General features: G+C 40.9%; 2 protein-coding genes across 6 annotated transcripts in view; both read left to right on the top strand.

The window, feature by feature from the left end:
• TXNRD1 (thioredoxin reductase 1) overlaps positions 1-18931 on the top strand; it is a 61659-nt gene that overhangs the window by 3177 nt on the left and 39551 nt on the right. For 2 of the 5 annotated variants that reach the window (XM_025882340.2, XM_025882339.2), the window contains exons 3-4: positions 17176-17298; positions 17815-17887. In XM_025882340.2, the coding sequence (XP_025738125.1) occupies positions 17212-17298; positions 17815-17887 (160 nt within the window). In that variant the 5' untranslated portion in view covers positions 17176-17211. Of the gene's footprint in view, positions 1-15293; positions 15629-17175; positions 17299-17814; positions 17888-18931 lie in introns of all 5 variants that reach the window. The other 3 variants (XM_073900364.1, XM_073900363.1, XM_073900362.1) reach the window with 2 other exon arrangements.
• EID3 (EP300 interacting inhibitor of differentiation 3) lies at positions 7972-13409 on the top strand. Its single transcript, XM_073900365.1, has one exon. The coding sequence runs from the start codon at positions 8138-8140 to the stop codon at positions 9248-9250; it is 1113 nt and encodes a 370-aa protein (XP_073756466.1). The 5' UTR covers positions 7972-8137; the 3' UTR covers positions 9251-13409.

Genomic DNA, 18931 nt, shown 5'->3' with positions numbered 1-18931 from the left:
TAAGAAATGGAAGGAGACACAAGGAAGTAAAGACTACTGATTTGAAATGTTTGTGACTTTCCAGCCAACTGTTGCCCACATTTGGGGCTAAATGATGGGTTTTGAAAATCTTTAGGGAACGTTGGGTTAGGGTGGAGGAAGGCATTTATTTAGTGGAGATTTAAGTGTTTATAGGATTAGTGTTATAATCCTAAAGTCCACACCTTAAAAAAAAGATTAAGATTTTATACTTTAATTGCAACGTAAATAGGGGAGAGGGAGCTCTTCAAAATGCCTGCTTTTCCTTTCTCCTCTTGTTTCTTCCTTTGTCTCCCTTTCCCCTCAGTAAACACAGTAGCTGGAGCATCAGCAACGCCTACCTTGCTTTAAGGAAGTGTATTTCAAAAAAAGCAGTGTATGGGCCACCTGCACAGAATCCCCTGGAGTGCTTGTTAAAGGTACATGCCTGGGCTTTACCTGAGGTCTTCAGTAAACCCTCTGGAAGGGGCTAGGATCTGCCTTTTAATTTATTTTAAGCACAGTCCCTCAGGTAATTCTTAGGATAAATATCACATTTGAGACTTAATTTTTTTTTTAATTTTATTTATTTATTTGAGAGAGAGACTGAGAGAGAGAGAAAGGTCAGAGGGAGAAGCAGACTCCCCGCTGAGCAGGGAGCCCGATGTGGGACTCGATCCTGGGACTCCAGGATCATGACCTGGGCTGAAGGCAGTCGCTTAACCAACTGAGCCACCCAGGCGCCCACATTTGAGACTTACTTTAATGTATAAGGTAGTTTGGTCAAGATTGGTTGCTAAATAATTAGAATTGGAGGATAAGGGAAGTGAATGGAAAAGTATTTATTGGCATTACTGAGTGCAGGACATAATTAAGACTAGTAGTTTGAGATAATGGTCTTGGGAGATAAGACTAAAGCCAGCAACAGGGGACTTAATTTCTTCAAGGTAATAGTAGGAGAGATGCCAGGCATAAAGCAGTGCCTGATTGTCTCCATAATTCACCTGGATGCCAGTTGTGGGCAGAGCTCAGATGTGATCCTGTTGCTGTGAGGCTCAGGCCCCATGATCCGTGGCTGTGTGGGTAGCCACTAAAACAAAGGCAGGTCTCACCCTTTCAAGCCAGAAACCAGATTCTTAACTGAATAAACATCGGGAAATGAGTGGTAATTTAATAACTCTCCAGCCATCCCCTTCCTTTCTTAATACTCTACCAAAATTGGCAGAAAACTTTATTTCTTTTGATTCTTCCCCCTGACATAATCCTGGGGACATTAGGGGTGTACCTACTTCGGCCTAGAGAAGGTTGAGGCCTGAGGGGGATGGGAGGACTGCTTTGAAGATGAGGGAAGTGAACAGCCTCTGGCTGACCTAAGAAGGTAAGGGGTAATAATGAGATTTAAAAGAGGCCTGGATTGTTAGGACTGCAAATAAATTTCTCTGGGACTGATTTATGTAGTAAAATTTTTGGTGGTTGTGAATCCGTGTTGAGACTCCATTGCTCTTCCTCCCACTTGAACTAAGTGACAACACAAACCTCCTTTCTGCTCTTCATCTATTCTTTCTTTCACTGTTCTACTGGTCCTGGCTTCAGATCGCTTCTGGCCTCTCCTGTCTATTCACTTGCTAGGGCCTGACTTACATGCCCACTGCCTCTATTAACTTTTGCTGGGGCTGTTCCAGGTCCTCATTTCCTCTTGCCTAAACCGCTTCAGCAGTCTCTCTAACAGGCCTCACACTTTTGATCTCCCTCCCCTTCCAGTCCATCTGGACTGGATGTTGGAGGCATCTTCTGGTTGCTCCTTCCCTGCCCCCAGCTCTGCATGCAGGGTACACAGCACATTCCTTAGCTAGGTATTCTGTTTTCTCCAGGGCCTGGCGCCCACCTGCTTTTCTGGTTATCTCTTGCTCTGCTCCCTTACCTACCGGAAGTGGGACTACCGTTGCAGCTAGAGTCCCTAAAATTTCCCTCCTTTGTTCAGCTCTTTATTCCAGTTTCTGATTTATCTTCCTGCTCAAACTGACTTTTCCGACTGCCTACCTGTGTTAGAGTACAAGGCCAGATTTGCCCATTCTTTCTTATGAATTCTTATCTCTGGAAAAGGAGGAATCCTGCCAAATAAAATTTTTTGGTTTCCTATCAAAAGTGCAGAGTGAGTTTTATTCTTTGTGCCTAGGATAGCATGTCTATATTAATTAGAGTTCAGCAAATATTTAAATGAGCATGCCTATTAATGATAGTAACTACCATTTATTGAATGTCTGCTATACATTAGATTCTAAATGCTGTGATACCTAGGTGATTAAATTCTCACAGTAGTCCTGTGCAGAAGGGGGTATTATCTAGTTTTACAGATGAGACAATGGAGGCCTTGGGAATGTAAGGAACATGGCTAGATTACACAGCTAGTTAAATGGCAGAACCAGGAATGGAATCCAGGCCTCTCTGTGAAGTTCATGCTGTTGTACTCATACTTGCTGGCACTTGACTTTGTGTTACAGCTATTGGGATACATGCCTGATCTCCCCAGTGTGATTGTGTGCTCATGATTCAGGCCTGAGCCCATGCAAATCTTGGTATTTCTAGCATAGCTCTGGCAAATGGAATTCATTCATTAAATGCTTGCTGAGAGGAACTGCATTCCTTTGTGCCTACTAAATTGTGTGTTCCTTTAGGACAAAAATTATTTATTTTTGTGTCTTGTGTGTATGTGTGTGTGTGTGTTTTAACACCTAGTTCGCATTCAGTATTTGTTGAATGAATGGATGATGGTAGGGCCAGAGGAGACTCACTTCGAGTGAGGTATTTAGCTACAAGCTGTCTGATTTTATAGGGGTGGACTACTCTATCTGAGACCAACCCCTAAGATATTCTGAAGAGATTCTAAGCAGCATATAAACAGTTCCCAATTTTAAAGAGCTGTATGACAGCAGCATTGTCTTATGCAAGTGTGTCCAGGTCATTTGAGAAGGAAGTCACATTACATTTATTTAGCTACTATTTATTGAGTACCTGTGTTCTCAGCTTTGGCTAGGCACTGTCTTTGCTCTCTGTAACACAAATCTGCAGGGCCAGTGTATATATTTAAAGATGTATTTGTCAACAAATGTTTATATATGATTTTTTTATAAAGAGTGACAACCACTCGGTGTGGCAGAGAAGACATCCAATAGACTCATTTTACAAAGGAGGAAACTCAGACTCTGAAGAAAATCAATGGAAACTAATACAGCACTGGTTTTGATTTGAGCCCAGGCCTTCAGAGTGAGTTCCTGCAAGGCTGCCAGCTTAAAAACCACATAGCCAGTACCTTCCTCCCCATAGTCTATCAAATGATGCTCCTGGTCTTTGCTGACTTCTGAAGTGTGTCTTAAAAGAATTGGTAATTGCTCTTGTAACTTGAAAGGTTCTATTCTTAACTCACACCCTTGTTTATGTTAGTTCTTGAGGCTTGGTAAGTCAGCCGGCACTGGGTTTTCTGGTGTCAGTGAAGTGTAAGATGGATCACAAAGAGGGTGGAGGCTTTATGTGCTCCAAGGGATTTGAATGCTTGAGTCCACATTATTTTGTGGGACTTGGCTGTCATTTTGTCTTTTACTTCACTAACAGTAAAGCCATGTTATTTGAATAGAACAGTTATTTGAAGCCTCTTCTGGATACTGTGTTGTTGTTGTTGTTCTTTAAAGAATGTGCTGAAATCCTAGGAACCACTCATGAGAACCTCAGACTCTTCATAGACCCTGCTTCAGATTATCTAGTACAGAGTTTTACCTCTTCAAAGTACTATATACACTTCCATTAGTTGAAACCTTAGTAGGTTTTTAAATTGCATCATATGGCAAATTTCTTTTCACCAGTATTAGTTATAGGGGATATATTTCTGTATTGCTCCTTAACCTTTAAAATATTTTTCTGTCCTAAAACAACATGCAAGAGTGAGGCTACTGGTTTGTATACTTTTTTCTGTTTAGTTTCTAATGTTTATTAATAAACATTTGCTATCTTTGGGTTGAATTAGACTTACTAAGTACTCAGTAATTGAAATTATTATCAGATCTGTCATGTAATTCTCATTCAGTACTTAGAGTAGCTTTATGGTGTGTAAGTAGTAGTATTTCCACATTTCAGATGAGGAAACCGGAGGCTGAGCAGTTAAGCAACGTACCTAAGGGAACCCTAATAACTAATAATAGGTCAAGATTGGAACCCAGGTTTGCCTCCTTCCCCTGTCCATGGTTATTTAAAAAAATACATATCTGCCTTGATCATGGCAAACTTTACCTTAAATGTTAAAACACTAACCGAAGCAGGGCGCCTGGATGGCTCAGTCGTTAAGCGTCTGCCTTCGGCTCAAGGTCATGGTACCAGGGTCCTGGGATCGAGCCCCACATCGGGCTCCCTGTTCGGCGGGAAGCCTGCTTCTCCCTCTCCCACTCCCTCTGCTTGTGTTCCCTCTCTCGCTGTGTCTCTCTCTGTCAAATAAATAAATAAAATCTTTAAAAACAAAACAAAAAAACACTAACCAAAGCAAAAACATACACACACAAACATAACCTTAAAGGAAATTAAGATGAAAGAGAAAATAGACCTAACATCCTGCTACTCTGACAAATCAAACTAGCACTTTTATCAGTAAGACTCTTCTCAGCTAAGTGTTAAATAGAGTACCCTGGCAGAATGAGGGGAGAGAAAACCGCTGTGAAAGAAGGAACAGAAAAGTTCAGGGAGGTAGCTAATAGCAGGGTAAGCATATCTGCTAGAGTGTGGGATTCAAACCTGATTGGCCCCTGGCTATGGCTCAGAGGCCTCTTCTGTGCCCATTTGTTATAGATTAATCCTGCAGTAAAAACCCCACGGACCCTCCGTGAGTTCTTTTTTTATTTGGCCATAGAGAGGCCTTTAACCTGTGACATCCATCTCATGTTTGTGTTGAGCACTGGGGGTTGTGGGAGAGAGCCTAAGAGCTGGGAATGAATGAGTCTGAACTTGGAGCAAAGGGACTGGAAAAAAAAAAAAAACTGAAGAAAAGAAGAAAGGAAATGTAGGGCCATGCTGAGTTCTTGGCAGCAACTCCTGAAAGAGGAAAAGGGGGAAGAGAAGAGCTGAATTATCTTGGGAGGCCAAGCTGTGTGTCATGGTTGCCTGGACTAGCCTTACTGAATGAGGATGGTAGACTTCAGTGATGTCTTTGAAGTACTAGTGCACTTTTGCTGTTACAATCCAGAGAAGTTTACCAGCATAACTGTTCAGACAGTTGCTGCTATTCTTTTCTTTGATCTCCTGTTGAGTTTGTAGGTGTTCAGAAGGGTTTGATCCCTATCCAGCTGAATTCCTGTGACCAGATGAAATTTAGGTCTCCTACTCCTCCTCCATCTTGCTCCTCCCCCTACCAGCATAACTGAATTAGTTATTGCTGTTCTGTCTTTTTAAGCTGCATTTATGTAATTATTATGAGTAATTGCACTTCAGGGTAGAAAATCGCTATTTAGTGATCTCAGAATTCACAAGTGTAGAAATCCATTTTTTAAGTGATTAAGGAAAATCGTTAGACTCAACATTTTTAGTTTGTAGCAACATTTAAACCTTGTGCTCTAAAGGCAGAGTTAAAAAGGCAGAATATAATGCAAGTATGACTTTCTGAGGATGATCTAAGTTACATGTTACCAAGGTTCTTAGGGACAGGGATCTAGCTAGCATAGAATGAATGAATTCAGCACTGGAAATCAGTACTTAATAATATGCTTGCCTTGATGTGTTCTGTTGCTCCGAGCAAGTTGTGTGGGCTGTTATCTCCTGAGAAATCCCTGTAAATGGTATTAGTCATACGTTACAAGTAGGTTGGGAGAATTTACTTATTTTTCTAAGCCATTTTGAAATTCTTAGAATGAAAGGCTCTGTATAGAGCAAATTGGTGTCTGCCTGTTTTCCCTCCTCTGAGACAGGAGAAAATAGGCACCCTAGGGTGGGGAAGGTTGGCTTATTTTTTGGAGTTCTCTTGTAAATTGCTTTTATTGAATTTGAAAAGGATATCAGAAGCTCTCAAGAATATGGTTAACTATAAAAGGAAACATTTTTGGTTTTGGAACTTGGAATTAACTGGGTGTTTTCATCTAAGATTTAAAACGTTTGTAATTGGCCAGACTTGGGGAGGAAAATATGGCCCTTTGGTGATACTGGGGCCCACCTTTGTTTTTCTCTTGCTTTTTTTTATTTCAGAGAAGAGTTAAGGTTGACTTTCTGAAAAGCAGTCAGCTTTTATTTTCAGTTTGTTGGATCTGTTTTTTCCCCACTAATCTGTGAAATTAATCTTTTGTGTCAAATAACTTGTAGTACGTACTGGAACAAAGTTTCTCATCTACATTCATTTATACATTCCACCGTGCATACTCAAATGTATCCTTGTGAAAACAGCTTTGCTTGGAAGATTTAACACGAGATTCTTGCTTTAGAGAAGTTCAGTCTAATATAGCAGGGTAATATATATGCATGAATAACCATAATGCCTAGTGTTTTTGGAGAAAGCATATTTTTTCCCCTGAATTATACCTCTACTTAAGAAAATTATGGTGGGGGGCACCTGGGTGGCTCAGTCATTTGAGCTTCCAACTCTTGATTCTGGCTCAGGTTGTGATCTCAGGGTTGTGGGATGGAGCCCTGCATGGGGCTCAGCGTGAGGTCTGCTTGTCCCTCGCCCTCTGCTCCTCTCTTTCTCTCAAATAATCTTAAAAAAAAAAAAGAGAAAATTGTGGTGGATGAAGAGTAATATAAATAATTTAGAGAAATTTAATATTAGGTTGTGCTTTTCATGCATTTGCAAGAAACTTTCTGCTAAAGACAAGGAAAAATGAACTAGTCTAGATTAATAGGAAGGAATGTAGGGCTAATTTACTTCCTTGGTGACTTGAAACCCGAGTTGACAGGTGGTACAGTGTGGTGTTCCGTCTGTGGTGTGCTGCCCCCCCCAAAGGGGCACGTGTTGAAGTGAAAAGCTTTCGATCTTGTGGGTTGAGAGTGCACTTTTTTTTGTTCTCTTTAAAAACAAAATGTATTCCTTATTGTTGTATATACTTTGCTCCTTGTGAAACTGATGAGCTAAGCCCTTTCTCCCAACTGTACGTGAATTTCCAGTGAACTAGTGGGTGAATTTTCCAATGTAGTTAATTGATTTACAGCATTCACTTTCATATCTTTATATCGATTGGGTTTAAAGTCGTCTTTAATCACCTTTCAGGGTTCAGATTTATTTCCACTCAGAGTTTGTGGCCTTTAGCTTTTGGCAAGCTTCCACATAAACCACTCTCTTGCAGAGACTGTACCCACTTTATTCTTCCACCCTTGGGTGGTGGGGAACCGAAGGTCACTTGGGTAATACCCGACATTCCCCCACCTTTGCCCCTGCACTAGCGAGCAGACACTTGCCTGGCATCTGCCTCTTCCGTTGGTTGGAAGGGGTCTGGCTTTTGAGGGTCCTTGAAGGTAATTAACCTGATACGCATTTGTATAATGAAGAATGTATTCCAAATAGCCACCTAGCAAATGAACCCTGAGAATTCCATCTATTTGTGGTGGACGTTCTGCAACTCGCGATGCTTGGCTTTACGGGCAGTTTACAACGTAGCCAGATTTAGTTTTCAAAAAAAACAGAACCCCAGAGACCCTGCCTTTTAATCATAGTAAGAATGAAGAACATAGGTTGACCTAACAGCAGTATGTGATGGCAAATGTTTTAAAGCGCTGGACCTTTGGCGCCCAACCCCCCCCCCCCGCCAATTTTGGCATAAGATTTTCCAGGTATTTCTTAGAAAGCTGGATGACACTGTCAGTAATTGCTAAAATAAATAATAGCAATAAAATAAATAATAGCTATCACTTGAGCAGGTATTATTCCAATATGGAGAGGGGGCCCATTATTGCGCGCATTCTGTGCGCCGCAGGGAGGTGGGTGCGAACGCGCTGGGTCTGGGCTCCGCGAGGCGGGGCCGCCGGGAGGCGGAGCGAGCGGGGGGCGGGGCCTCCGGGCCGTCGCCAGCGCGCATGGGCGGACATCCTCAGCTCCAACAGACCCCTTCAGTTTCCGCTGTTGTCGGAAACGTTCCGAAGGCCATTAGCTGGGTGTTGGCCGAGTGCGCGGGTCGCCGAAATGTCTGATGAGAAAGGTTCCCTGGGGAGAGGCGTAGAGAAAGGAGAGGAGCCAGTGGGGACCATCGCTGCTAGTGCGTACTCTGTGAAGCAGGCGGATGGTGAGGAAGAACCGATGAAAGTGGAAGTGGTGGTGGGGGCAGATGGCTGCTCTGGCGACCTCAGCTGTGGGGAGGCCGACCTAGACCCCCACCTCCTAGGGCTTACGGATGACAAGGAGAAATGCCGGAAAATCCGCAAGCAGTACCGGCAGCTCATCTATAACGTCCAGCAGAACCGTGATGACATTGTGAACACCGCGAGCGACTCGTTAACCGAGGCTCTCGAAGAAGCCAATGTCCTGTTTGATGGAGTGAGCCGAACAAGAGAAGCAGCTCTCGATGCCCAGTTTCTTGTTTTGGCTTCTGATTTGGGTAAAGAAAAAGCAAAGCAACTAAACTGTGATATGAGCTTTTTTAATCAAGTAGCGTTTTGTGACTTTTTGTTTATATTTGTGGGTCTAAACTGGATGGAAGATGATGAACATGATGAATTGAGTGGCTGTGATGATAATATAGCTCTTTTCTTCTGGGAGACAGTACAGAAGGAAGCAACATCCTGGATATTGCAAGCTGAAACATTCCACTTTATTTTTGGTTCATTCAAATCCAAACCTGCCCCAAAGCCCCGACTTGAACACCACAAAAAAGCTCACAAAACAGAAGAAAATGGGGATATGCCTACAAAACTGAGGAAGTTGGACCTGAGTAATAATCAAGAAGCAACAGAAAAAGAAGTAGAAAGAATCTTGGGATTGTTGCAAACTTACTTTCGAAAGTATCCTGATACTCCCATGTCCTATTTTGAGTTTGTGATTGATCCAAACTCTTTCTCTCGTACTGTGGAGAATATATTTTATGTTTCTTTCATTGTAAGGGATGGTTTTGCGAGAATAAGGCTTGACCAAGACAGGCTGCCGATATTAGAGCCGATTAATATTAACCAAGTGGGTGAGGGAAATGATCCCAGTTCTCATGGCAGGAAACAAGGAGTTATATCTTTGAGTTTACAGGACTGGAAAAATATTGTGGCAACTTTTGAAATTTCAGAGGCTATGATCACAAACTCATACTAGGGATTTTTGTTCTTAGTATAGGATGCATTTTGTGGCTTTTCCAAAGTATCTCAAAATGGAGAGTAAAATCAAGCAGAAGCACATAATTGCATTTCATATAAAGTGAAAAAGTATTTTCAAAAACACCAGAAATTGTTCTACTGTGCAGTGTATTTTTTTTTTTTGGTAGTTTATAAGGTGGTCACGATCTTCTGTAATTAAAAATTATTCACTGGCATGTCGCAGGAAGATTTTTTTGAATGCCCTTTAAGACTTTATCAATAAAAATCAGCTCTGAATTTCATAAGAGGTATTTGATAATTTATCAAAAAATCAGTTTTGTGATGCTCTGTGATAGTGCATTGCTTTCTCTGTTACAGGGAACCTATATGGGACTCCTGACAAATGGGGCTCCTGACAAGGTTGGGGGAAGATTGGGGGAAAAAAATGGTCAAGAAAGACTTTATCTGTAGGGCAGTGAATAAGCAGTGTTAATACTGTAAAAAAAACTTAGATGTCAGGCTTCATTGCAAGGAGGACTAAGTAAGATTAATGAGTGGGTATCCATATTCTAGATAATTTCTCCTGTGATTAGACTTATCTACTGTAGAGATGTTCTACTTTTGTTAGGGGAGGCATCAATTAAGTGCATGCTGAATGGTTGAGTAGGGTTTGGTCAAAGATAGGAAAGGGATTCTGGGCAGGGGAATATGGAGGCCAAATACGTGGAATTGTGAGAAGTTATGGCACCAGAGAATCATGAGATTTTTTTTTTTTTTGAAAACTTCCATTTGAATGTTAAACTGGGCAAAAACTGAATTACCTTATCTGTTAGTATCCTGGAGGTAGAAGATACTTTTGTCAGATTATTTCAAACACAAAACCAGTTATAGTCTTTATCTAGTTGGTTGATTTCTTCTCTAGCCTCTAGTATCCAAACACTTTTGTAATTTCTGCTAGTGCACAGAGTGACCTTGAGAATCAGTAGTTGTTTCATTATGTAACAGCCTTGAATATTCCCAGTTCAATTTTGTGTTTCTTATTCGGGCTTTTAATGCCTGGAAATGATCTCTCTTTATACTGAGATATATAATTAACTTAACCTAAATGTTCTTTACTTAACCATAAAAGCTTTTTTTTTTCTTTTTGTTGCTTGTAGATGTTTTAAGGTTATAAATTACAACCTTATTTTGAGGTTATGCCAAAAATTTGGGTCTTTAAGAAAACAGTTTTGAAGGTGTAGAGCATGCCTAAATAAACTGCTTTTCTTTCTTCTTATTCTTTTTTAAATAGGCTCCATGCCCTATGTGGGGCTCAAACTCAGGACCCAGAGATCAAGAGTTGCATGCTCTGTTGACTGTGCAGCCAGCCAGGTGCCTGTAGGCTGCTTTTCTTGATCCCTATAGGAACTTAATCTTTGGTAGTAGTAGATTTTGGCATTAGGCATGATTTGGCAAATGGATAAGTATCTGTTTTGCATAGAAGTAACAATAAACTTCCTTCCTAAGTCTAGTGTGGTACAGGGAAGGGAAGTCCAAGGACTAAATAAATGACATCAAGATTGACAGGAGTAATCTTAATGTATGTGGTGGGGAAGTTTCTTCAGTAATAATAGTTGAGGTTTTTAGCCAAAATAGAACTTTCTCATGAAAGTTGTCCAGTTTTCTGAAGTAGCCATTCCTTCCCCATTTTCATGTGAAGGAATGCTAACCCTCCTGGTGTCTACCACCCTTTGATTTATTTAGCAGTCATGGGAGTATCATTTGGTCTTGCTGATCCTCACTTTAGCCTGTCTTTCCCGGCCAAGTTCCTGAGTTTTCCAGAGATTTGCCATTAGAGGAAAATAATTTCTTAGTAGCAACAGGATCCTGCCTCCCTTTTTTAGTCATCACCAGATGGCTCTGTTAAGTGCCTGTCTCTTTACTGAGAGTATTGGAGACTTGACTAAAAACATTAATAAAGCATGTACAGGTTTAGGGGGATGGTAGTTTCTGGGGCCTTCCCTAAAGTTGTAGCTTTTTAAAATTTTTTTAAAGATTTATTTGTGAGAGAACAAGTGGGGAGGAGGGGCAGAGGGGGAGGGAGAAGCAGATTTCCCACTGAGCAGGGAGCCCGATGGTGTGACTCAATCCCAGGACCCTGGGATCATGACCTGAGCCAAAGGCAGACATTTGACTGAACCACCCAGGCGCCCTAAAGTTATAGCTTTTAACATATAAATCATGACCACTTGTCTGTATTTTTACTAGTTATTGTGACACCTCAGTTGCCTCATCACTTTGAAATTAAAGTGACTGCTTACTTTGAAGAAAAAAGAATTGACCAATAGATAATTACAGAGATAGGTTATGAGCCAACCTGCAGATCTACTGTTTTCCTAGTAATATAATGAGAGTGGCTTAAATTTCACAGGTTCAATAAAATCAATTGAATTTTAGAAGAATATTGCAGAAAAATTTTTAACTAGAACTTTATTGTGTAACAGAACCACTTTTCTGATCAAAGCACCTGGCATCAAATCCTTACTAACATCCTAGAGACTTTGGGCAAGTTATTGAACCTGTCAACCTTTGGGTTTTGACTTGCTAAGTGGGAATAATACCCATCTCTTAGGTTTACAATAAGGATAAAATTAGAAAATCTATGTGACAAGTACAGTTGACTCTTGAACAGTCAGGGAGTTAGGGACACCATTCCTGCTGCACAGTCAAAAATTCAGCATAACTTTTGACTCTCCCCAAACGTAATAGCCTGCTGTTGACCAGAAGCCTTACCATGAACATAAAGAGTCAATTGAAACCTATTTTGTATATGTATTATATACTATATTCTTACCATAAAGGAAGCTAGAGAAAAAATATTAAAATCATAAGGAATGGGGCGCCTGGGTGGCTTGGTTGGTTAAGCGTCTGACTCTTGATTTTGGCTCAGGTCATGATCTCAGGGTTGTGGGATTGAGCCCTTTGTCAGGCATGCGCTCAGCGCTGAGTTGGCTTGAGATTCTCTCCCTCTCCCTATGCCTGTCCCCTGTTCTCTCTTACGAGTGCACTCTCTCAATCAATAAATAAAATTTAAAAATCATAAGAGAAAATACATTTATAGTAGCATATTTATTGAAAAAAAGTTTGTATAAGTGGACTGCGTTTCAAACCCATGATGTTCCAAGGGTCAACTGTTCTTTGAAATGTGAGTTACTAGGTTTGGTATTGTGAGAAAAGCAAGAGCTTTGTAATCATTTAATCCTGGGTTCGATTCTTGACACATTGGGCAAATTTCTTCGTCTCTAAGGACCTCATTTATGAGATGGCAGTGACATTTGCTGGGAAGACTGTTGTGAGGATCAAATGGGATCACATATATAAAGCATCTAGCACAGCGTCTGGCTCGTTGTGAGCGCGCATGTTAGTGCCTCACTCTCAGGGTCAGAAATTCTGTGCTACCATCTCCTTCAGTGATGACATCTCTGTCATGGTTCATGCACTTTAAGTCAGGATATGATTTCCTCATGCTTTTGCCTTTGTTTGGGGGTCTCCGTTAGCAAGCGATTGGAATTGGCACTTTTTAATTTACTCAACAATTGCTTGAGTACTTGCTGTACCAGACACTGCTCTAGGCACCGGGGAAAAAGTGGTGGGCAGCAAATTGACCATCTCTCGTGGAATTTATATTTCAGAGTGTGTATTGATGTCCTTTTGTTGCCCTAACAAATTGCCAAACTTTTAGTGGCTTAAAACAACAGAAATGTACTATCTTACAGCTCTAGAGGTTGAAAGTCTCAGATTTGTTTCTCTGGGCTAAAATCAAGGTGTCAGCAGGGCTGGTTCTACTGAGGCTCTGAGGGGAGAATCTGTTTTCTTGCCTGGTTCAGTTTTTGGAGGCCACCTATATTCCTCCATTATCACAGCTGCCAGTGCAACTTCTTAAGTCTGTCTTCCCATTTACTACTGTGGTGAAGTCTCCCTCTGCCTGCTTCGTGTAAGGATATGATAATGTGTTAATGGAGTGGCAAGGAACAAAAGGAGAATGTTCGGGAACTTTAGGGGAGACCTAATGGAAGAAATGGGCATTGTGTTGGAGTCTTAGAATGTTGATAAAAGAACCCCCCGGGCCCCCAGCCCTAAAGGAATGCTTTGGAAGGGATGTGTTTGTGTACATTGAATAAAAATAATTTAACATCATGGTTTATGTACTGTATCAGGATTTGATGGGAAGAGGGCATTTCAGGTGAGGTATGGTGCAGGGAGGTGCAGGGGAATCTGTTGAACTCTGCAGGAGCTTTTTGACCACACAGGTTCCCTTCTTTAGGAAGGGGAGAGTTAGTAACCTAAAGAGATTTTTTCCTACTGGCCACTGTGCTGATAGGCATTATTTCACTCAAACCCTGCAGGTTGGTGAAGTAAAACGGTAGGTTAACTTCATTTTACAAAATGAGAAAGCTGACTCCTAAGGATTAGGTGATTAGCTCATGTCACCTAGCTTAGAGAGCGGTAGAGCAAGTATTTTATTTGGCCCAGGTCAGTTCAACACCTGAGCTAATGTATAATGGAAAAAACTAGTGCATGTCTGTGTTCAGTAGATAGGAGTCCTGTAGGGGGGAGGGCAACATAAAGATTATTCTAATTTTAAAGAAATCTCGTACACTTGAATTATTTTTGGTATTGTGCCTTTTCAGAGGTGAGTCTGGAGCAGTGTTTCGCTAGGGGTGGGGTGGGGCAGAGGCGTTCCTGAAAGGCAGATGGAAGAAATGGAAGAATATCCAGTGTGTAAGGCTGGCAGACACCTGCAGGTGTGAGGTGTTGTGTAATTACACTTAAGTCCTACAGCAGTGGTTCTCAAAGTGTGGTCTGCATTCCTCTGGGGGCCTCCTGAGGCCCCCAGAGGAAGGCCTTGAAGTCAGAATTATTTCCATAGTACTAAGATGCTTTTTCATTATAATTTTTTCGCAAGTCTACCATAGAATTTTCCAGACAGGTTGTAATAGACTGAAATGCAGAAAAGATAGCAGCGGTCTTCTATTAAGACAGACATTAAAGAGAATTACAAAGATACAATGCCACTCTTCCCACTAATTAAAAGATTATTGTTAATAAGTTATGTTTAACAGTAATACTTAAGGTATTTAATATTTTAATAACAAAATATTTTAATATTAAAATTTCTTTCTTAGTTTTAATTTCTAATTTACTAAAATTGATAAATAAACCTCACATTAACCAAAGCTCTTTGGGGTCCTAAATAATTTAAGGTTTTAAAGGGCTCCTGAGGCTAAAAAGTTTAAGAACTCCTGTTCTTTATCAGCTACTATGGTTGGTGGTCACTATTTCTAGTGCTCATAATTGGAGGAGAATAGGGGGCATTTTTCTCCTTCTCGCCTTACCCATCTGTATGCTCCTTCCTGACCCTGCCTGGGGGAGCTGTTTTTTACTATCTATCTTGTATTACAGGTGGGAAACCACTTAACTTGGACCTTATTGACAGCAATTTCAGTTTTAAGTTGGATTAAAATTTTAAAACACCATGTTTAGTTCCTGGGGTCAGTGGAATGCTTTAGTTGCCTGTGTCTTACCGATTTTACTTTATAGAGTTAAGTGTTCAGGCTCACTCAGCTTTCTTTGTAAAATGTGTACACTGGTTGATACAATTTGACTTCCAGTTTGAACTGTAAGCATCCGGTGTGATCCAGAATTTCAGTACAGAACAGATTACACATTGGTGGAGGGAGTATGTGGCTTTTCAGCATGACAGTGCATTTTCTTTCTTTTGTAGATATGTTGGGGGATTGGTTATGAAATGGGTAGTTTCCATTTAGGCAGCCAATGACTGTGTTCTGTCACTGTCTGTGTCAAGTACTTGCAGATAAAATTGAGGCTGAGATTAAAAATGGTCATGTTATTTTTCCAGAAGAACATCTGGTTGCATTTATTAGTTAATCCTTTTAAGCCAGCAAGTCAGCCTGTGCTCTTTGAGAGCAACTAGAGAGTAACGCTTGTTATCTGAAGCTTATATTGATCCTTTATAAGTGAATGGCTATTATTATTACCAAATTGTTCCCCCCCGCCCACAGTGCCTTCTGTTGAAGGAGAAGCCTCTGCCATAATGCAAGTTCGTGAATACTGGCTGTGTTTACCAGCCTCTCACATTAGACCTTTCGTACAGACGGTCAGGGTGATGCCGTCTGGTTCCCACTGTTGCTGGTGTCCACGTGTTCTCCCTTCAGTCCCCAAGCCGTCAGGTGCACCAGCCACGCTGCCAAGGGCCAGCCACAGTGCCATGCCTCCTCCTTCACCTTCCTCCACTGCACCCCCTTCCACATCCCAGGCATCCTGCTCTACTGACTCTAACTGCCTTCCAACCTCTACAGCTGATGGTGGGCCGGAGGGAAATGTACAGTTGGGGCTGGTAAGTTTGGGGGCTCTTTTTGACTCTTGAGATTAAAATTGGATTGTTACAAAAACTTTTTTAGTGCCTGTTCACAATGTTTCCAACCATTATCTCCCATTAGCACAGATTTTTGTTTTAATAAAAGGTAATATTAAATATATCACCAATATAGTTTTCCAAGCTAACATGAAATGGGTATAAAAGCTAGTGGAATGAAATGGTTTTTAAAATTAAAAGTCTATAATATTCATATTATAAAGCTTGTTATGTGTCAAGTACATGGAAACTAAATCCTAAAAACTTACAGGAGGCTTCGTGCATAGGTAGATGAAAGAAGTAAGCTTGAGGGGTGCCCGGCTGGCTCAGTCAGTAGAGCATCTCGGGGTCATGAGTTTGAGCCCCAGGTTGGATGGAGAGATTACTTAAAAAACTAAAAATATATATGTCGTTAAAAAAACTGTGTTCTTAAAAAAAAGAAATAAGCTTTACAGAGTCATGTTTATTTATTTAGCCTGCTCCATCCTCCTTTTTTTCTTTGCTTATTTAAAATGCCTTCGAAAATCAGGGACTTTTACACTTTTCATGCAGCGAAATGTCAGTTCATGATGTTGTTCTGAATTTTTACCTAAGTAATGTAGAAAAGTCTTATTTGGCTAATCTGTTTGAGTTGCTATTTACCAGGTCCCTGTCTTAACGGGAGACCTTAGCCTGCTTATTGTGGTACTTTTTTTTTTTTTTTTTTTTTTTGACAGAGACACAGTGAGAGAACACAAGCAGGGGGAGTGGGAGAGGGAGAAGCAGGTTTCCTGCGGAGTAGGGAGCCTGATGTGGGGCTCCATCCCAGGACCCTGGGATCATGACCTGAGCCAAAGGCAGATGCTTAACTGACTGAGCCACCCAGGCGCCCCTCATTGTAGTACCTTTGACAATAGAAAATAAAGATGCTGCCGACTCATATTGATAGTTGTTTTTTTTTTAAGATTTTATGTATTTATTTGTCAGAGAGAGAGCACAAGCGTGGGTGCACAAGCAGTGGGAGTGGCAGGCAGAGGGAGAAGCAGGCTCCAAGGAGCCCAGTGGGCTTGACGCCAGGACCCTTGGATCATGACCTGAGCCAAAGGCAGACACTTAACCGACAGAGCTACCCAGGCTTCCCTGGAATTGACAGTTTTATTAAAAACATACAGTACAAGTGTTTTAAAAACCTAGTTTGAATCCTGGTGTAATAATTCTAGGAAAAAAGGACTGATGATAATACTTGATTTAGGACTAGGTTGATCTTTTTGGAATGTCACTCCCTAACGTATGTAGAAGTTTGCAGGAACATCTCAGCATTAGCTCTCCATCACGTGAAAAGGAATTCGAACAGTCCTAACAAAAGCAGATCGTTGCTCACCGCTTGAAAGGAGGGTTACACATTTTCTACTTGGGTGCTGTAATATAAATTAATATTTTTCCTTTGAAAATTCCTTTTGCTTTTCTTTAAAGAAAGGTTTCCTCACAAAACTTTTCAGACATTGCTGTTTTTAAGTGACGTTATTTCCCCTTCCATTGTTTTTCTTTAGGCTTATCAGGAGGGCAGACTTCAAAAGCTACTAAAAATGAATGGCTCTGAGGATCTCCCTGAGGCCTACGACTATGACCTCATCATCATTGGAGGGGGCTCAGGAGGACTGGCAGCCGCCAAGGCAAGGCTCCCTGTGTGTTATCTGGGTGATGGCTAGAATAGTCACATTGCTGACAGATTTCTGGTTCTCCCTGGAATTTGTTTGAGCCACTCTTGTGCCATTTTGCACATTAACTTGGGCGGGACATGTTTATAAAGGAACTATTTTATAAATCATTTTTCCAAGTTGAACTCTATCTTTTTTTTTAAGATTTTTATTTTTTATTTTTTATTTATTTGACAGAGAGAGACAGAGAGAGAGGGAACACAAGCAGGGGGAGTGGGAGAGGGAGAAGCAGGCCCCCCGCCGAGCAGGGAGCCCGATGCGGGGCTCCATCCCAGGACCCTGGGATCATGACCTGAGCCGAAGGCAGATGCTTAATGACTGAGCCACCCAGGCGCCCCTGAACTCTATCTTCTTGATGAAAGTACTTCTATAGCTTCTGTAGCTTAATAAGAATAGCTTGGAGTTTTAAAAGCCCATTTCTAGTCTGTCATGTTTACCTTTCCAATTGATTTTAATACTTTTATTTTCCAGGAGGCAGCCAGATATGACAAGAAGGTAATGGTCCTGGATTTTGTCACTCCAACCCCTCATGGAACTAGATGGGGTAAGCTTTAAAGTATTTTAGAAGTGAATTTGTAAGAGCAGGTTTTTCCCTGGCATTGGCTTAAATGGCTCCTAAAACCCAATTAAAAATTTAAAAAAAATCTACCTTTTTCACTTTGGGCTGTTAAAATGGACTCCAGTTAAATGTTGAAAATTTAGGGTTTTTTGGCAGTCAAGATAATGCAAAACTTTATCCACAGCTGTTATGATGATTTAAAGCTAAATATTTGAGTTATCTTTTAAATTTAGGGGCTCAATAACTGAAAGTTTAAACACTTATCTGTGGATTTCTGTTTTAAAACCAGTTCCTACATTCATCAAGAACTGGAATTAGATATCTTAATGAATAGCCCATGCTGCTTCTGAGTCTTGGTGAATTAAATGTTCCTTATTCATTTATTCCACAAATATTAATTAAATTATCACTTATTATGAGCAAGGGCATTGGAGAATATAGAAATGGACTCGATAGACATGAAGTTCCTGCCCTTGTGCAGTTTATATGCTAGTGGGGAGACCAAGATAAGCAAGAACTTTATGAATTATGATAAGTGATACTAAAAATAATTATATGGTAGAATAGAGAGGAACTGGGTAGAAGAACGAGTTTAACTTTGAGAAGATTATCAGAGAAGGCCTCTGAAGAGGTGTCCTTTAGATGAGGCCAGAAGAATAAGAATGAACCAACTATGCCAAAAGCTGAGGAAGAACCTTCCAGGGGACTTTTCTCAGTTTCTCTCACAGAATAGAACATACAAAGGCCCTGAGGCAGGTAGGAGTCCTATATGGTTGTAGCACGGATGGTATGAGCTGGAGCTAAGAACGGAGAGGAAGGCAGGTGTCAGTCTGTACAGGACCTGGTAGGTCAAGATGAGGAATTGGATCTTACTAAAGCATAGTAGGAAGTTTTTGAGAAGGGGATTGATGTGATATGTAAATCTTATCAAGATAACTTAGCTACTCTAATTAGGAAGCAAGAAGCAGGAACTCTGGATAAGAGAGTGTCAGAATTTCTAATTTATCCATTCAGCAAATACTTATTAGG

The sequence above is a fragment of the Callorhinus ursinus genome, unplaced genomic scaffold (assembly GCF_003265705.2).
Source record: "Callorhinus ursinus isolate GAN/ISIS: 27379988/994484 unplaced genomic scaffold, GSC_fseal_2.0 scaffold14, whole genome shotgun sequence".
Classification (NCBI taxonomy): domain Eukaryota; kingdom Metazoa; phylum Chordata; class Mammalia; order Carnivora; family Otariidae; genus Callorhinus; species Callorhinus ursinus.
This window is presented reverse-complemented; position numbering and strand designations above follow the sequence as displayed.